This window comes from Anopheles stephensi, chromosome 3, assembly GCF_013141755.1.
Source record: "Anopheles stephensi strain Indian chromosome 3, UCI_ANSTEP_V1.0, whole genome shotgun sequence".
Classification (NCBI taxonomy): Eukaryota; Metazoa; Arthropoda; class Insecta; order Diptera; family Culicidae; genus Anopheles; species Anopheles stephensi.
In genome coordinates, this window is record NC_050203.1 from 31,483,544 (window position 1) to 31,503,588 (window position 20,045).

A 20,045-nucleotide genomic window follows, 5' to 3' on the forward strand; every position below is an offset into this window, starting at 1 on the left:
GAAAAACTGCATCCAACACGCGGGCGGGAAAAGCAATTCGTGCGATTTCCCCTCGCTTCCTTCGGGGTGAGGAGGGATTGTTGATATGGAAGAAAGACTTTTGCTCCAAAAAGGCAAAAGTGCAGTGGGCACACTCCACTTCGTATAACCCGAGTCTCAGCCTTCAGGCTGGCTGACTGGCTGGCCGGCCGGTTGGGTTGTTAATAAAAAATGAAAAAAAGAATAACATAAAAAATGAACATTCTTCCCCTTACTATCTCAGCACGCCGCCGCCGCTTATACACGACCGAAATCCGAACCATAAAACTCTGCTGGCTGACCTACCCGTGTTCGAAATGGTGATCGTGCTCGAAGGGAAAACCCTTGGAGGTCTGGACCCGTCTATGCTCTGGAGTGCAAATTGAAAATCACTAACGGACAGTCCGTTGTAGCCTAGGCCGCAACAGGAACCGGAACCGAAATTGCACTTTTGACTTGAACAACGAGAAATCATGGCTGGCATGCACTTCACCGTGTGGGCCCCAGAAAAAGTCTAAAGAAACCGACCGCATTTCCATTTCACAGCGCCAAAACTCCTTTTTCTTCCCGTGCGCGCTACTGCTGTGTGGCGGCGAGATCATCCCGAGAAAATCATCTTCCCATCTAGTTAGTTCATTTTTTTCTCCACCATTTTGCAATCGACTTCCATCGTGAGGAGATTCGGTTTTTCGTTTTTCGTTTGCAAGACGCAGAACCCGACGAAGGGAACCATTCTCTATGTTCCCATCAAACGCTCATGAATCTCGTGATGAGGTTTCCTTTTTTTTTGGGGGGCACCGAACCACCGTGTTCCTGTTCCGGGGAAAATCGGAACAGGGTTCTCAGCCACACAATGCGAACATCTATCTTGACGTTTTCAAGCTGCTGCTGCTGCTGCCGACGCGCCTGGCACACTCGTTCGTTTGATGTTTGGTGGGCATCCAATGGGATGGATTGGACGGTCGTCGTGCTTCTTTCACTCTTGTACGATTGTGGAAAATCCACGGATCATACCTGCACATGATTCAATTCCGGTAGGTATTGCAGCGCAAAGCGAACAAGACAACAATCCCAAAAACGAACGAAACACATCATCCAGGAATGCTTTCGAAAGCATTCCACAGCAACGGACAGCTTTTAAATACCTAGGTACGAACAACGGAAACAACTAGCACTTTAAGATGGTGCTGCTACCGCGGACCCGATTCGTAGCGAGAGGATTTTTCCGGGCATGTTTCGGATTTTTCCACACCGAGTTTTCCATGTCGCGAGTATTTCAGCCGCTGCTCGCCGTTTTGTTTTGGCCGGCCGGAACTGATTTAGTTAAAGCGAAATGGTTTTATCGCTAGACGGGCCTAATCCGTCACACAATTTTCTAAATATAAATGCTACCGAACGGACACCATCGGAACCGGAGTGCGTGACTGGAATTCCGCGTTCCTCCCAGCTCTGATCTGGCAGGGGGTTTCGCGAATGCGTTTGTGATGGGTTCGGGATTGTGACGTTTTAATGGATCGAAGCCAGGTTGGAAAATGGGTTTTGTTTGTGGATGCCACAGCGGACGGTGACATTTTTATGGTTTGTTGTTGAAAATAAAGTTTAAAATGTCTTCGATGGTAACGGTTCAATTTGGTTTCCCTGTACTGTATCGTGAGGTTAGGTCTTTGAGGCCCTGTCTCTTATTTTGAATATTTTCTGTATGAATTGCCTTTTTAAAGGCTAAAGTTTGTAAAATGTCTTAAAAATGTTTTGGAAACATACATTATAGTTAAGCTAGAATAAATTAAAGGGGTCGGTTTTCATACGGCAGGACCGGAGTTCAAATCCTATCCGGATCGTTCTCCCATAGAGAGGACTGACTATCCAACTATGCTGTATCGACTTTCAAATTTTATCCAATAAGTCCTTAATTGCCCACATACAATACCACGTTCACAAGAATTAATATCAATACAGAGTATTTTAGTTGATTAAGATTCTAAAACACTCATTCTCACAGCAACACAGGTAAATGTTACGCCACATCGATCAGCATTTATGCCAAGATCGACAAGCTCTTAAATATTTCAAACGCTGCACATTTAAATTCAACAGCAAGTGCCAGTTAAATGTTAGTACTGAGGTTGGTAGTATGAAGGCGTTGATAATATTTGTTTGTTGCAAAAATCGGCAAATCCTCTACCAGCCTTAACTCTTTGTTGCTTTTAAAGTCTTTGCTAATTGATGTTTATTGAAGCGAAACTACATCTATTATTTTATCAATCGATATAATTTCATGTGCTTTTACTTCCGACATTCGCTTTCAACATGAATAGGCATTTGATTTGGTGGGAAAATGTACTTGCTTGCCTAATAGGTTTTTGGTCTGCTCCATCAATCACAGTTGCCGTTCAAGGTCTAGCGTGTGTCGTGTGCTAATCTGTTATCTAGGCCGTTTTTACGAACGAAATTTGGGCCTACCACGCCTCTTCTGTCCATGTGGACGTCCTAAAGGGGCTTTACGGGGCAGTGGGGGTCCGGTTCCATTTTCATGACATGACCAACTCACCGGAGCCTACAGAGATTCGTTAGATGCTGAAATTAGCCGCGTTTGAAATGTCATCTACCAAGCTTGTCGCAAATATTTTGCTTTTGCATATCAACGGATTGTTTTAAAGTGTATTCTGCCGTTTTATCGTATAAACTAAAAAAGTTAGTGATTTATATTTTTTTAAATCAAACTGATAGAACAAATTAAGCTTCGGTCGGTGGTCCTTGGAGACTACTAGCTGTTTCACCCGTAGGAAGGTAGTCAATCCTACGCACGGGGAATCGGTCTGGATGGGATTTGAACCCCGGGACTGCCGTGTGAAGACTGGCGTAGTCATCGCCTCTGTCACCAGACTACTACTATGTATATAACCAACATAAAGAATATAGTCCAGCTAGTTTGCTAGATGAGATCAAAGAAAGTCTTTTGACAACATCAAGCTCTCTTTTTATACTCTGATTTATCGTAAGACTGCGACTAATGAATTTGAAATAGTTCATAGACAACACTTACAGAGCCGTTGTAGTCTTCTCAGTTCTCCAATCAACATTCCTATCAAATTCTTCAAATGGTTTTATCATCTACACCTCCCCTTTATGCTATTTTCTATACCAAAACTATTCTACTTATTCTATCATATATGAATTAGTACTTTCCAGATAGATAAATCAACCACCATTCTAATCCTGAAACAGTACCCTATCCCACACTTCCAAGCGTGCTAAAATCACCACATATTTTCTTATCGATACTCCACACACACACAAAGACTCACTTCCAAACTAGCGCCGAGCAAAGCAAGATATATTGCTAAATGAAAAGCATTTTTCCCGTAGCGCTAGTTCGAAGAAAACGGGGTGACCAAAAACTATTTCAACCACGCGCGTCTTTCTCACCCCGAAAAGCGCCGTGTGTGGAGCAAAATATTCAATCAGCCCAACAGCAGCAGCAGGATTCGAGTTGCAGGAACGCTCAGCTCCAGGAAGATGCCTAACGCGCACACAGCGAACGATTGCTCAGCTCAGAGAAAAGCGCAATAGATAAAAGGTGGCTGGAAAAAAACGGTATAAAAATGCTGGCAAATATTCATAACTCCCGCTCCGCGGAAGGCGGGCACGGAGAAAACTCTGGAAAGTTCTTAGTATCACACCAACTGTGAGCGATATGTTTTCCCCCTCCCGGGGATGGGAAAAATTGGAAGGATCTCTGCCAACTGGAGTTCATCTGGAGCGTCTTCCTCCTTACGATGATGCTGCTGATGGTGATGATGGGGGAGGAGGATATGTGTGTGCAATAAATGTTTCTCATTCCGAACTCCGAACACTACTGGTAACGGGTGCCAGCCAGCCCGTCCGAAGCACTCAACGTGAATTTCGATTCAGCGGAGTGCCATAAAAAATCTCAGTTTATTGTAATGATCAAGGGCAGAGGTGTTTCGGTGGCCGGTGGCCACAAGGATCATGTGGAACGCTGTTCACGATGGTGAAGAATTTCAAACAATAAACCCTTATTGAAGCACACAGTGGCCGTTGCGCGATGGTCAATGTTCGTGACTTGCTGATGTACACAATAAATAGACCATCCATGTTTTAGTGAAGAATCCAGATCATTTTAACCATTTGTTTTGCCCAACAAATACCAAAAGCATCTCTGTATTATCTACCAGAAATGATATTTTTAATGAGCACCATATGCCCTCGGATGAAACAGTCATACAGCAACCAAACCAGCAAAAGAAATGCTCCACGTTTTCTGTTGTTTATTGCGGTTCAACATTCGCTTCTGCTGCTGGTCATTATGTGTTCTTAATTACCATCGGGCCGGGGAGGATTTTTTCGTTGTTTGTTTCAACCCTTGCCAACTCGCATTGGCCGCACACTATTAGGATGAAATGTACATTTAATTTCCATTCCGAATGCTGCACTGGATGTGTTGTTTTTACTTAATTTATTCCTTTTTTCCGCACTCCCATTTTTGTAATTAAATACAGATTATTTAGCGCCACCAGGACGATCGGGATGATTATAAAGAGAGAATTTAAAAAATACACCCTATTACACATGTTAAAATGGAGGGTTTTTGAAACGCAAATGGTTCTTTTCTTTGAGTGAATGCAATTTTCGCCGTTCAAATGACCTAGTTAAGATGAGATGACGAGAATAAATTCAAACCATTCCATCACTACTCCGACACTGGATCACGACAGGCTGACAGGTTCGATTTTTTCTGGCAATCACCCCGCTGTCCAAATCATCGTTCGCTCTCGATCTTAGGCGATGAAAGTTGTGCATAATTCATACGATTCTGAGTAGGTAGAATGAATCGGGGCAGAATGTGGTGGTGAAATTGCATTTTCAAGATAAAATCGATGCGCATGTCTCTCCGTCCGTTCTGCACGTTGGACGATGGAATAAATGTAAGGACGAAAAATGCCTTTGCATAGTTTTTCCTCCTCGCATTGGCACATCACTTGTCGGGGGGGAGTTTTTTTTTGTCCTTCCCCATTTTCCATCCCATCCATCGGTTTGTATGAAATTGGATTGGAAGGAAAGCGGAGAAGACGAAAAGAAAAAACGATAAGAAGCAAGTAGTGCAATTATCTTTTGCCAGCAGCGCGCCGTCCCGATCGTGAGAGGACCCCCGGTTGCTGCGGTAAGCGCTTCACAACCCACCGTAAAGATAGTGTCGATGGTTTCGCTAATTGCTTATTATTGCACTGAATAAGGCATAAATTTAAATTAATTACGTTATAATGGAGAATTTCTCCTTCGTTCTCGGGCGCGAACGAGCGGCTGCGGCTTCGCGTCGTGCTACCGCAACCCACTTAGCACAGGAGGAAAGCATTTGAGGTTTCGGTCTTTGCCGGTCGCGGTGTTGCATTTCGTGTAGAAGCATCGAACACCACCGACAGCAGCAGCAGCAGCAGCAGGATTTGCAAGTGAAAAGAGCATCGGCTTCGTAGTCGAGTACGCGCGCTGCACGCAGCATGAGCACGCCAAGAGCCGCTTCTTCCATGCATCATTTCAGCAACGACCGATAGGCGAAGGAAGAAGAAATTGGCCCGAGAAGTGCCAAGAATTTGTCTGCAATTTTCTCCCGAAGCGAAGGGGTTTCGTTTTCTCCAACCCAGAACCAGAAGCCAACATTTTCCCGGCTATGGCTGTGCCAAGGCTTCCTGCAAATTGGACCAAAGTGATATGCATTTACTTCCCGCCAAACGGTTTTTTTCTTTGCTGCCTGGTGCCCTATATTGGTTGGTGGGAGGACACTCAACGACTTATCAGATTTTTGATTATATTTTCCTTCCCCCGTGCAATCGGGCAGGAAGAAGAGTTTCTCCAGTGATGGGCTGTTTTGGGGGCCTCCCATGGTTGTGCTTTTTGCCGGAGAAAATTGCTTGATCGCGCACAGGATATTACGCAGCATAATTATGTTGGCGGTGGTACTTTTTTCTGCTGCAGCACTGGTTTTCTGTAAGTTTGGTGAAGAAAGAAAAAAAAAGGCTGTGTGCCACGCTCTCATCACGCAGGACTCTCACCTCCTCGGGCTCGGGATGGCGTTTGCAACCATCTTACTAATCGATACTTAATGACCATTGAGAAGTTTTGCTGTAAATTACCGGACCGTAATCGTCAAACGTAACTGCTACCTCGGTAGTATGTACGCTGTTAAGAGTACGTTGTTTTGGGCTGGATGCTTCGCTTCGTATCGGGTGGTATTGTTTGCTATTTTTGAGCGTTGGAAAAATCGTAAAAGAATACTGCGGTGATTTACAGTATGGTTTATTGGTGGCTGTGTATCGGTGAAATGTAATTGGCCATTCTTTTTTAAGGTAAACCATAATATACTATACATTGTTATGTGGAATCACCCACGGAATGGATTTGTTATTGTGCGAATGTGAAAGGTGTTTTTTGTACATTCATTGCGTTGGCGTAACCTTTCTGACTATATGTCTGAAATAAAAGGAAAAACACCGAATGCTAGCAAGATACCCGGTGGTGTAATTATTATCAATCCATAATGATGTCTGAGAAGCTTGGTAATACGCAAATGGTTTTCAAACGCCAGAAATGCCTGAAATTTTCTTTAGAAAAATGTTCTTACTGATTTACCGTAGGTTGATGTTCTGTCCAATTTGCTTGCAACTTAACAAGTTGATCTGAAACTGCTTCAGTCAAAACAGGTTGCGGATTTTTTTATGACCCTTCCCCGTCTCTATGCTAACCGAGTGAATATGTTGGGATTCTAGGGCTATTTTGAGACTGGTTGCAATAGCCACTAAATGCAAAACTTTCTTCCAGTAATCGCTGAGAAAAAATTGTTAGTAAATCTATCGTTGGACATCCTGTGCCGAATGGTCAGATCATCCATCCAGAAGTTGAAGAAAATTATAAGCAAGCTTAGCCGAGTCCTACACAATTACCATCAAAGCTGTCCATGTTGTTAGCAGTGGATAACGACAGAAAATAAGCAACTGACATCCTCCATTTCTATTTCTCCAGCAATGCATCCTAACTTTGATATGTAAGACTCCCAAATCCTTTTAGTAAAGAGATACAGAATTGTTACAGAAATCTTGGATCCATTTTAAGCTTCTGGAACCTATTTGCCAAGACAGATAATCAATTACTCGTCATGGGTTTTGAAGAACTGAAAAGATATCACCTTGCTTATCAGCACTATCACACCGAAATAAGTCTGCATACGTTTTATTGGAAAATAGCTAACCCCACGACGGCCCGGTGGTAGATGCGACAGCGGCGCCGGTCTTGACACGGCAAGACCGAAGATCAAGTCTCATCTGAGCCGTTCCCCCATAGTGAGGAAAGACAATCCAACTATGCGATAACAATAAGTCTAGAAAGACAGAAATGGCAGGCATGACCTAAGAGGTCGTTAGGCCAAGAAAGAACAAGAAGAAGCTATCCCCACGTGAGATAATCGTGAGACACGGACAGCTCGAACACGTCGTCTGTTGGGTTTGCTTAAGCATCTTGCTCGCGACTTCACGGACCCGATCTCCATCAAGACGTTCTGCTGCTCCTTGGTTTGATCTGTGCTGGAGTATGCCTCCATTGTATGGTGATCATCTGCTGCTCGGCCCCTGGCCCGTTTGGAATCCGTCTAGCGCAAATTCACCTGGTTGGCATTGCGCTTCTGGAGGGTTCAAGTGGATTACGACGCTCGATGTGCGCTTTTGGGTATCGAGTCGCTGAACCAGCGTAACTGCAACGCCCAGAGACTATTTGTTGCGGGGCTTTTGGACTACCGGATCGACTCCCCAACACAACTCTCTTGGCTCAACCTATACGTCCTAACCAGGCCGCTTCGCCCAAGGACGCTGATTGACTTAGAGGATCGCCGCACCCGTTTTGGTACCTTTGATCTTTTTCTACGTATTTACGTCAATTTAATTGCATTAGTAATCGTCACCAACCGGATATGCTACGCGCTGCGCTTGATGATAATTGAACATGATTGATTGATGATAGAGTACAACGACTTTAGCAAAAATTTATTGGAGCCTAATTTAAAGATTTGTGGAATCCTTCCTCTGAGTGCTTAAAATATATTTATCTCGGGATATTCGTCAGTACTTTGAATTCCTGCAGTAATGTGATAATGCAATGTTATTACTATATTGAAAGCAATGATAAAAAATGTTGTTAAAAGTGAGATTTACTAAAAGCAAAGTCAGGATATGGGTAAAAAAGCCATGAATACTGCAATAACCGTAACAGAATTCCGCCGGATATGAATATTATTTTTTTCGGCCGAATTAATTATATATTCAACATTCCACATGTGACTTTTTTTGCGTATTTAACTTGCTTAACACCCTTCTCAAATTTCAAACCGTTTTAACCTTAGTTGCGTGTTCCAAAAAAAACCAATTTAATCCATTAATTTATACACCACTCAACGGTCCCTTTCCGTTCCCAACATAAATGCACCGCTCATCGTAGCGTACACCCCTTTTATGTGTTATTACTTTTTAACAGGAACCATCCTGTAACTCTCGTTAATTGATGGCAAATCACTTCAGCTCGATTCATTCGATTGATTCTACACAATTACAGTTCAGTTGCTGTCGCTCCGTTCAACGCAGCCGTGGTTGAACGTACAAGCAATTGTAAAACAAAACCAAAAAAACTACCACTTTACCACAACACACTGTCCCACTACTTTGATGCCATTTCGAATTCCACTTCGGCCAAGCGAGCTGTGTCAATCGGATCGATGCTAAAAACCTCCGACTGTGAAACCAGTGCCAATTAATTATCGAACCACTAAACCCGCTAATCCTACTAAACTGGTGCTGTAACAAAATTATAGTCGAGGAGAAGGAGCCGTACCGCTCCCGGTACTCTCGGTCCAAAATACTTCCGAATGAGCCTCCACACCAGGTGGTCAGGTTTCAGGAGTGGATGGGTGACGGTGTATGCAAATGAAAATGGAAATTGGTACCAAAAATCCAGCTTCAAGTATGGAGAGGTCACTCGCTATTATGCGCGCCCACGAGCGTGTGTGTGTGTGTGTGTGGCCAAGTGTAGTCCTGGGAAATGAATAGAGCAGTCCTTCGCCTGGAACGGAGTGAAGCGGACAAACAAGCGACGATTTGTTTGTGACAAACTCTATCCTCTTGACCACAAAAGCGATTACTGCAACGTTGTTTGTTCCTGTCGTGACAGTGGCACAGTTCGTACAGCTTCTCGCGTGCATTGCAGCTGTCTTCTCGCTGACGGGCTAACTAGAACCATTTATGTCCCACAACGCGTCCTCGGTGGGGAGATGTGGCATGATGCCCGTCCATGTGCGGCAGGACCCTAGCGTTGTTGGTGATGTCTGTTAAGTTTTGGACTGCAACGACGGTTCCGTTCGTCTTTCAATCAAACTACAACTGTTCCCAACTGCTGGTGGTGAGCTTGAGTTTTCAATACATTTCTTTTCTTTTCCCTTTTCGACAGTCTTATGCATCGGGATGCACGGCCACCGGCGCCACAGATCCACTGCCGGATGCTGAACGGGAAAACCGCAATCGATGGTGCGCTAACGCCGGATCACCGGTCCGAGGCTCGGTTGCGCATCGATCCGAAGGTGCTGGTCTTTGTCGAGACGACCTACACGCAGCTGGGCAAGAGCATCACCGAGCTGCTCGTGCACAATCGCATCAAGTAAGTACACACAGGTGGACGTTTCGTTTGTTTTCGTACCCAGAGCATTTCCAATATATTGAAGAGCTTTATAAGATGTCGCTGTCGACAAAGAGAATTGAATAAGCATCTTTCTCTAAATCAACAGTGAAGGCATTTAATTTACCAATCCTTACCGTTCCCGACTATTATCCCACTTCAATGATGCAATCTTAACGAACCTAGTCTTCCGATGAGGAGCTAATGAATTTCACAGTGCCCCAAAAATGACGTTTCTCGACATAACGGACAGCTGCGCTCGACTGTTTGTGCAGAGGCTACATGTGTTTTTGTTACGCACTTAGGGCGCCGGTCTAGGCGCATCCAGTGTTCCGGGAACATCCCGATCGTCTACTTTCCAAGACCATAAGTAAGCCCCATCGGTCGTATTACACCGCTTCCTGTGCCATGTACCGAGGAGCTTCTCGAGGGCATGTTTACGCAGTGAAGTTGATTGCGTTTTCGGCCTCTCTTCGCCTTCGCGCTGTTTGTAGAATTTGCCATCCTCCCCGAATGCCGGAATGTTTACCTTCGGGAGACTGCACGTGCTGCATTGGCGGCTGCGGTGGTGGTGTGGTACGTTTAGTTACCTTTGGGCTACCCGGCCAGGACAACGTTGGCCAAATTCAAACAACGTTTCCTGGCGGCCTGCTCATTCTCCGTAACGCTGGCCTAACCGTGCAAAACGGTAGGAGCTCAGCAGTTTTCGTTACCACGGACATACAGGGCATGTTCCGGCGAATCGAACGTGAGGCGAAGGAAGAAGGTGTCTGGTCTGGACATTCGGTGGCGCTAAGCATACACAAAACCAAGGATGCTGACCACTGAGCAATGCAGTTCCGTTCTTCCGGCCATTGCTAGCACCTAACAATGCCAGTAATTTACTTCCGGTTTCCGGTCTTCCGGGACTCTCCTTACATGGATGTGCCCCGTTTCGTTTGCCAACCATGTTAGCTTAAACGGATTTCTAATCCGAGCTCCAGACGCTTACCAGACACAACATCCGCATACGCAGAGCAGTGGGAACAACCCCCGGCTACGCTGTGGATCGCACTCATGCAAAATCTCAGCACCGGATTAAATAACCATATTTTCAGTTTCCTGCTCGGAAACTGCTTTTTTGTATGAGGCTACACGTACGTACGACCACGTTCGCTTTCAGTGCAGTAAAGCCTCAGCAAACTATTTGTGTTTGTGGCATGCGGCAAATAAAAGACTTTGGCATTTCTAATGGCATCCGGAAGGCATCGATGTCTTCGACGGATCGTTGGAATAATTTTTATCGATTCTCCAGCTGATCATCTACTGTTGCTTGCGTTCGCCCATTACATGGGTGAACTCTTTTCATTTGCTCGATTTGGCGACGGTGGGGCCAGTCAGTATGTTTGAGATAAAAGCATGTTTCTATTAGAGACCGGCGCACGTCCAGCCCATTCCCACACACCCGTTTGCCCGACAATGATGGTGCTGATGATGATGTCTCAAAGCCTTCTCGTTAGACGATAACTAACTCCAGATGAACTCCAGGTAACTCGTAAACAACATGCTCCGGTAGATGTTTTTGAAAAGAGACTTACCCAACCGCCCATTCAACCACCCAACCACCCCCAGTAACCGATACACCCGTTCCGCAAAGCTGCATCAGTCTGGCAAATGCCGGCCAATGGGAAATGGCTAGCAACACTGTTTGCTCAAAAGTTTTTACCGGTCAGGGCCTCTAGATCAACCCCTAGAAGAGGAAACATTTTGTACTAGTTCTCCTGTAGACTGCTGCATCATCTGTAGAGAACGAAAACCAGAGAATGTGTGTGTGTGTGTTTGCCTGTAAGCTGGCAGATTGCAATATGACCAATCTGTAGTCAAAAGATAGCAACGTTTTCGCAAATCATGATAGATTATCAAACTAATATTTAATTGGCCATCTTCACCCGTAACCCGGAGCAATGGAAACTTCCAGCGTAGTTGGGCCTATTTTTGCTGTAGCCTTTACCGGGAAGTGGTTGGAGCGAGATTTCCATCGAACGCTGGTATCGGTATGCGGTATGATTTCGGTTTGAATGGAATTGCAATCCAGCAATTGATCAATCCGGTGCAAGCTTCGTACATTACTCGTAAGTTTTTGATCTTTTGGTTGAAATAATTTGATGGGATGGGTCTTAGAATATTGTTGCAATGAGACCGGTTTTAATCGACGATAGTGGTGGTACTGTATTTTATTTGCTTGAATTGGGACTATTTCATTTGTTTTATGCTCAATGGTTTCTTCATCCTCAATTTTGTTCTTCCTTTAAAGTGTTGTGATTTGTTCCACCAAAATTTTCAGACTGCCATATTAAATTTATTCTGAAGTGCATAAGAAATCTTCTGGAGCCTTCTAATAGTTGAAAAAAGTAGAACTCCTGCTCTAAACTTAGCATTCCGATAGCAACTAGCCGATCGTAGATGAAGCCTAGATAGAAACTATTCCAAGAGTCGATTAGGTCCTTCTTTTTCTTTGGCTCTACGACCTAAACAGGTTTCAAGCTGCCATTTCTGGCCTCCTGTAACTTGATTTTACCGATTGATGGATAGCCAGTCCTGCGTACGGTGAGGTGGTCTGCATGGGATTTGAATCCCGGTCCTGCAGGATCGCCCCAATATTAGGTCAAATCTCTATATATTATTGATTATTAACATCTATCAAGATGTTGGTTGTTAGGTACCATTCTAATGACATCACCAACAAATCAGACCTTGGTAGGTTTTATTTGTGGCACATTTTGGAGGTTGCTCCAAAAATCTTTCCATCTTAGATTTTATCATTATTCTTTATTTGAGTATTTGATGTTGCCTCGCGGTTACACAAATGTTTCTCAGTGACTAGTTTACTTATCTCAACTGATATCCTAGCAACGATGACGGGAACGCAAGAAGGAAATAGAGGTGTGAAAGTCAAAGCCATGAGCAGATCGATTGAAACATGCCATAGCTCAAAGTAGTGGATCTTTGCGACTGACACACAGCGCCTAAGGGAGGACGAAGATACAAAGAACGGGAGGAGAACTTAAAAAGGATTGAGGAAAGACGAGCATCTAGATTGTCGAAAAGAAGGGAAGCGCTGAATTAGGATTGAGCTAGGAAACGGCGGTGCACAAGCCAAACAGACGACATCTGGACTCATAAGGAGGCAGAACCGAGGTTGTATCACCCAACAATTTACGAGTGGAAAAACATTTGGAAAGTCCTCTGAACTCGCTCAGTGCGTTCAATATGAACCCTAGCTGAGGAGGTCCACACCACAGAGCAGTACGCACGGTGCAGCAATGACCTGACCAACGAGCAAAATAGAGCCTTCAGCCATAGAGAGTCGATAAAGTCGTGAGTCACACGCTATAATAGACCAATCGTCCAACAACCGTCCAACATCTATGAAAACAGCAAAATGAATAACGATTTAAAATACCCTTGAAGATAGAACAGTCGGCCAGGGTTTTTTTTTACATTCCATCAACTTCCGTTTCAAAGGATCCGTTCCTTACCATCAATTTTCTGTCTCACATGTCCCATATGCACAACAAAAAAGTTTTATATGAGAATCAGTTTCCTCGCTCCTACCTATAAATAACCGCATAATAAGAGGCACTAAATTAAGCCAGGACAAAGAAAACCACCCACCCAAAAACCCGCTTGTGACGTTTCGCATCATTCCCGGGAAGATTGATTTCTTTTCATTACAAACGTGCTTCATTCGCAACGGTTAATTAGGGACCCATCAGCGCATAAATCTCCGGCAAGCGCGTCCTTTTGCTGCATGCACCAAAAACACGATGCAACTGTATGGGGGAACTATTTTCCAATAGCCCAAAGGATTTAATATCCCTACCAGCTGCACACTCGCCAGTCACACAGGTAGCTAATGTATTGGTTCATGAATCTTCTTCACGCTCCGGGTGCTTCGTCCGCTAGCTTGAGGCTCCTTGCTAACCAAGATCACTATCGGCTTCGGCTGGAGTCGGGGCGAGCGCAGCGGGTCAAACCATAATGGCAAGCTGTTTCACGGACGTTTAACTATCCCCAGCTCCACGACCGCTTCCTAACCTCCCAAAGGAGCTTTTCTTCACTGCTCACAATTCCCCGATGCTCCAAGGGAAGTGATGCGGAAAAGTCATAAATTTGCTCCCGCACACACAAAAATGATGTTGCCTTTCGGGTGTCGGTCGGTGGCCAGAGTGTATATCGGATGGAGCGTCGGCCAGCTCGGTTGCAAGATAACGCCACTTCAGTTGCCATTACTGGAATCAATAAATTCAAAATAATGAACCTGTTTCAACTTTCCGCTCGTCAGGCGATCCATCATCGGTTACGGTGGAATGGGGGGGGATTGGACCAAAGGCAACAGACGTGCTTGTGCTTGACTCGAGCTTAGAGCGTTTGCCTCCGCCGTTGTTGAATCGGATTAAGGCATTTCGTCTGGTATGTTTTCCCGAACCCCGAAATGTGGCGAATGTTTTGCAAATGGGGGTGCACACACAAATACTTCGTTCGCCGTACAAAGCCAAGCTGTGCGGTGCTTGATGTTTTGATGATCATTCCGCCGTCCACCTCGCCGAGCCTCTCCAAATGCCTTCCCACCCTGCTGAAAAGCTTCTTGTGGTCGTGTATTCTAAGCTGCACACGGGGCAAGCTGCATGACTTGAGGCACAACAATCCCGGATTTCGGGAACTCGCACACAGCAAACAGTCCGACAGGGGGCACTCGATTTGGCTGGCGAGCGAAATGCTGGTATAGCAGCATAGCAGATTGGCATAATTTTTGCACTATCCCCCCCCCCCCGAAAAGGTAGCGAACTGGAAATAAACCCAACCGCTGACCGGGTCTTGGTCTCTCGCGCCCAACCCTGGTGGCACCCTACCGCGCTATAATCTGCTGCCCCCCAGAACTTATGAGCGCCGATTGTGCTCAGGAATGCCAGATTTGCCTGTATGCAATTCGGGCTTCCGGTGTTCCTCGATTCTTTTCTACATTCTTGCCACAAAATAGCCCGGCCCAGATCCCGTCGGGGGTTTCCAAAATTCCATTTAGGAAATTTGTTTCAACTAAACAGTTTGGAGTAGGATTGTTTTCAAAACCAACAGCCGGATAATTTCCAGGGCGAAAGGGGGGTGAGGTTTTCCGAATGTTTGTACCCCGCCCCGGGAACGGCCTGTCGGGAACGTTTTGTGTTCCGAGCTTTCCTCCACAAAGCTTATGGACAAGCAAGCAAACGACCGACCCAAAAAAAAAAAAGCACGAGGAAGCAATTCGGACAAATGACCGTTGTTGCCACTCAATAGTTTTCATGTTCGTTCTGGTGCCTCGTCTGCCTGTGCTTGCGCCCAGTTTCCTGTTTTCCACCCCGGCAAAGCGGTCCGGGCACGTGCATCTTCCGAACCACAACATCATCCGTCTCTCGGGGAGGGCGTGGGTACGGTGGTAAAGCGAGAGAGGTGCTGGTAATCCGGGTTTTGAAAATGCTTAAGCTGCAAATGATCAACCTTTCGAACTTGCTTTTGTGTTTGTTTTCGTTTTCCGATTCTTCGCTGCACAGTGCATTACTCTGATGTTGAAGGATGCTCATGGAAATTCTTTTCTGGCCGTAGCACAATGCGGATTTGCTCATGCTCTCGGGCGAAGGACAAATTAAGGATAGTAAGCGAACACAAAGGAAACCAGCATTGCAATTAGGATCATTTTTCAAACATCGATAGGATGGCAAACCACACTTTAGGACTTGGGGTCAGGACACCTACAGCATTAACCCGAGCAGAGGAGTTTGTTGGGAAAGTCGTTGTACAGCAATCAATCGATTTCGGATAATGAAAATAGAGTTCGAAAGGGCTTACACGAGACATTTTGAAGACCCTGGTGTTGTACTCCGTGTTATCTATTTAAGTGGACTTCAGATTTTTAAATGACTTTACAAGACTTTAGCTAAGGATTTTAAAATTCTATTCACAATCTGCATGTACTACATCCTTCCTGGTAGTTTTTGCTCTCGCAAAGCATGTGGCATGATTATTTAAATATTCCTTTTCTCATTTCCATTCAACTCAAAACCCTTTTCTACTCGCTGCAGAAAACACGTCAGGCAACATAATAATATAGGATCGTTTCATGTCAAAACTCGTTTCACATCCATTCACGCCTGTAAACAGGAACTTTTGCCTCGACGCACACTAACAAAAAACTTCCAACCCACCCATTTCGCCCTACATACATTCGTTCAAACCCAACGAGAGCTAATGCTGAGCAATGTGTTGACCGGTCTCGCCCAGCCAGCAACAGCACACCCTTTGCTACAATATGGGATCGGATCGGAAAAATGGTTCTGATTAAATTTTTGGCGAAAAAGTTCTACACCCCCCTCTCAAAAGCGAAACGAAAGAATAGCGCTCCAAAAGGATCCCCATTTGTTGGGACGGTAACTCTTTTCTTTTTTTGTTAATGATGTTGTACCTTAGACACACACACACACAGAGTGTTGCAATTCCACCCGATGAAGTTCTTCCACACGTGCACAAAAGGAACCGGGCATGGAACTACGGAACAACACAGATCCCGAAAAGGAAATCGACCCAAGCAATGCCACTAGTTCCATGGTTAGCATCGGAATTATTGTTGTGTGCCATTATCAATCGACCAGCGAGCGAGCGTAAAACATTTCCTCTTTGCTTCTGATCCCCAGGGCCGTGGACGGGTTTTCTCCCACCGGGAGACCCGGTCGGCGGTTTTATGGCAAATCGGGCGCTTACGCTGTGATAACGATATGTCGTATTTTGTACGGTTGCCCAGTCGTCGTCGTCCTCCCCCGTCCCATTGTTCGTGCATTCCGCCAAGAATTTATCCTCGTGCGGGAAAACATATCTGTTCTGTTGTGCTCTCGGTGCGATAAAAAGGAATCCACCAGGTTTTCGCGCTGGTGGATCTGTGCCGGTGGGTTAGTGAAACCGTGTAAGGTACTTTGGTACTGTTTGGTATCGGGACACATGCACAGGAATGGTGCTTGCGTTGTCTCGATTGTAACAGTACGGATTTAACTTACTAGAGAGCGTATTGTTGTCGTGTACACAGACACGGTGGTTCCCGGTTTGGAGTTATTCTTTGACCCGTCCTTTGCTTTGACTGCTCCCACACAAACCATTTAGCGTATGTACGTTGAAGGTAATTTTGTTTCTTTCTCATGGATTAGTACATATTTGATGAAGCAATTGAGTAACTTGCTTCAATGCGTTAAGATGTCGATAAACGGGACATGAATTTTAGATTCCTCCGCTTTGTACAGTCTGTTCGAGCATCAAATTTTGAATTCATTCGTAGTTTATTTGATTTTACTCTGACCTTTGCATCTTTGAACTCCTAAAATGTAATTATAATTGCTTTTGTGACACATTTTTACTTTGTTGAATTTGCTATTTTAAATTATGTATTTTTTTTAAATTTGGCTAAGGAGTAGAATAGGCCCACTAGTTCTAAGAGGTGCAAGTGCATGCAAGTTGTGTGGAAGTTCACGGAGAATTGTGTGCATGAGCATATAGGGCTTAAAGGTAATATTTAAAATAATCGTTTATTATATCAATAAAACGAATTTAAAGTTGATATAAATTTTCATGAAAGTATTGCGGGTATTCAATAGATATTTTATAAATTTTTATTAACTTTTTCAATGTTTTTGATACTGATTTAAAACTGACAAGCTGGCGGATTATAATTTTTTAAAAATAATGAAAGTTTACAAAAAATAGCAAAATTGACAAGGCATTCCTCCCTGTTATTTTGCTTTATCCCGGGCATGCTCGCTTGTGGATGTGTGGGGATTGCGTTATGGTTGTCCAGGTCTTTTGTGGAGATTGTATCAATGTTTTGGTCCGAGTCTATTGCTGTCTATTGATGTGATGGTTTTTACGCTATTTAACTACGCCGAAAGAGATTTTTTTACCGATATTTTATACATAAAGCTAACTGTGAGTTTTAATGAAATTATTTTGTCCTATCTCACCATGTTCTAATTCCACTGTGCATTTCCACACAACTTCTTAAATCTATATATAGATAGGATAAAAAAAGAACTACAATCTTGCCGGCAGTACATTTTTTACAGTGTGGTGGACTTGTATTTAGCGCCAAGGATAACTTATCTTAAACAGTCAAAGGAGTCACTGTAACTTATACATAGAAGTTGTGATATTAAAACAATTCTAATGTATTTTGAGTGCTTTTGAATCCTACCAATAAGACTTTGAGTCCAGTCAAATTGTTTTCGCATGCTGGATAAAATCAGCTGATGACCGACCGGGGTTTGTGATCTCTGATCCAGTCTATTCTTACACCTTTAACCTTAAAAATTTGCTAGAAAAAAGTCATATAAACATAAGCATTAAAATCTTTATATTTGAAGCACTTAAAATGTTGCTGAGCGGTCCGGTGGCCGAGGCGACAGCGGCGCCGGTCTTCACACGGCAGGACCGGGGTTCAAATTCCACCTGGATCGCCTTCCTGTACGTAGGGCTGACTACTTTACCACGGGTAACATTAAGACACAGAAAGCCAGAAATGGCAGGCCGAGATTTCTCGAGGTTGTTGTGCCAAAGAAGAGGAAGAAAATGTGCTTTAAAGTTTCTGAAAACTTGGATTTTGATCAATCAAAAAAATATTTCTGGCCTTATTTATTCCTCATTTTCTTTAAATCAGCGAAATATCTATTTTCCCCAACGCTTTAGTATTAAATTAACCCCTCCTGTATTCTATCCGAACGGAAAGCACAATGCTAACGCGTCTGTTGACAGCTAGACTGTACGGGAAAAGCTTGTTTCAAGCAAAGACCAAACCAGCAGTACCACCGACGGTGAGATGCCTGCAAAGTGCTCTCTCGCTAATCCGAATTAACAGCTCAGCGACAGTAACTGCATCTCCAAAAGTTCCCTCCCTCACACACACACACACACACAATTGGCCGTCCATGTTTGGTAGACCAACGCCATTGTCCTCCCGTGTAAAAGCAGCTGGCAGCAAAGAGTTTTCCGTGGAATTTAACAAAACATCCGCCCCAACCGCATCCCCCATCCGCGTACCGTTGCGATTTTTCACCAGCCTACCGGCACATTCTTGAAATTCTCCCCACAAATAGTTCCGGGGCGTGTGTTGATTTTCTCATTTGTACCGTGCTGCATACTCCTCCCGGCCGTGTGGAGGCACCGGTCGAGAGACAACCCTTGGCTAACGTGAATATTTTTAGTGTACTCGAAAAGAACACAAAGAAGGGGATGTAGAGCGTCCGAGGATAGATTTTGTCTGGGAAAACACATTGGGAAAAAGAACTCATCGTAATCAGGACACCTTCGTTTGGGATGGTAGGGTCGATGAAGCAGCCTGTGTGGAGCGGTTCTGTTCGAAATCGAAAAGTCGAGTTCGAGCGCAAACACACACACACACATCCCCTAATCTTCAAGTATTCTAGAAAGGGTAAGAGCGAGAGTGGGTTGATGTGAAAAATCGCAAGCAAAAGTTTAATCAACAGGAAGATCTTCTTTCATGCTTCATTCGGTCGTATAATGGAGTGGTGATGGCGGAACGGAACACCAATAGTTTTTCCAACTATTCAGCGAGTGGAGCCGGCGGAAGCGCTGGGTGCGGAAGGAGCTGGTGGCAGGGTAGAAAAAAAAATGTGGTAGGATTGGATTGGACTGTGGGACGGCGAAGCGCACGAGGAGATAGCTCATTTGTAGCGGGCTAGCTAGTAGTGGCGGCGAGTCCGGTGTGGGGCCGCCAGGAAATCCCATCATTGTTTCTCATCCTGCAAGTATCCTTGTTCGGTCCCACCGGGAATTCGCCGCGTGGACCGGTGGACGCAAGGCGAAAAGTTGTTCACTTGATTTAGTGTAAGTTATTTCCTTTGTTTGTTCCAACCGAACGCACCGTCAGAGTTTCCACTGGTCTGATGTGTCTTTTTTTCCCCCAGCTTTCTTATATGGTTTGGAGCAGGAGGTTCTTTAACTCTTCGCCTTTTGGTTGTAGCGTTCTGTCTACATTATTTTACACGCTTAAGAAAGCTTCGAAATTTGGTTTCAATTTTTTTTCCTTCCCCTAAAAAAGTGTACGCGCCAAAAGTTGGGTGGCAAATGAAATGGAAAACTTTCTTCTGCTGCTTCTTCTACAACTGCCTGCTACTGGAGGCTTCGAAGTGAAGGAGACTATCATGTCCATCAGCTTTTTAACTTCTTGCCCAACTCACTCGAACGCCACCGGAAACCCGGTTCGTTTCCATTTTCACGATTGATCTTTGTTT

At 44.5% G+C, this 20,045-nt stretch overlaps 1 protein-coding gene across 1 annotated transcript in view; it reads left to right on the top strand.

The window, feature by feature from the left end:
* LOC118509501 (bifunctional heparan sulfate N-deacetylase/N-sulfotransferase) overlaps positions 1-20,045 on the top strand; it is a 179,340-nt gene that overhangs the window by 140,353 nt on the left and 18,942 nt on the right. The window contains exon 5 of the mRNA XM_036050159.1: positions 9,520-9,726. Within this exon, the coding sequence (XP_035906052.1) occupies positions 9,520-9,726 (207 nt within the window). The remainder of the gene's footprint in view (positions 1-9,519; positions 9,727-20,045) is intronic.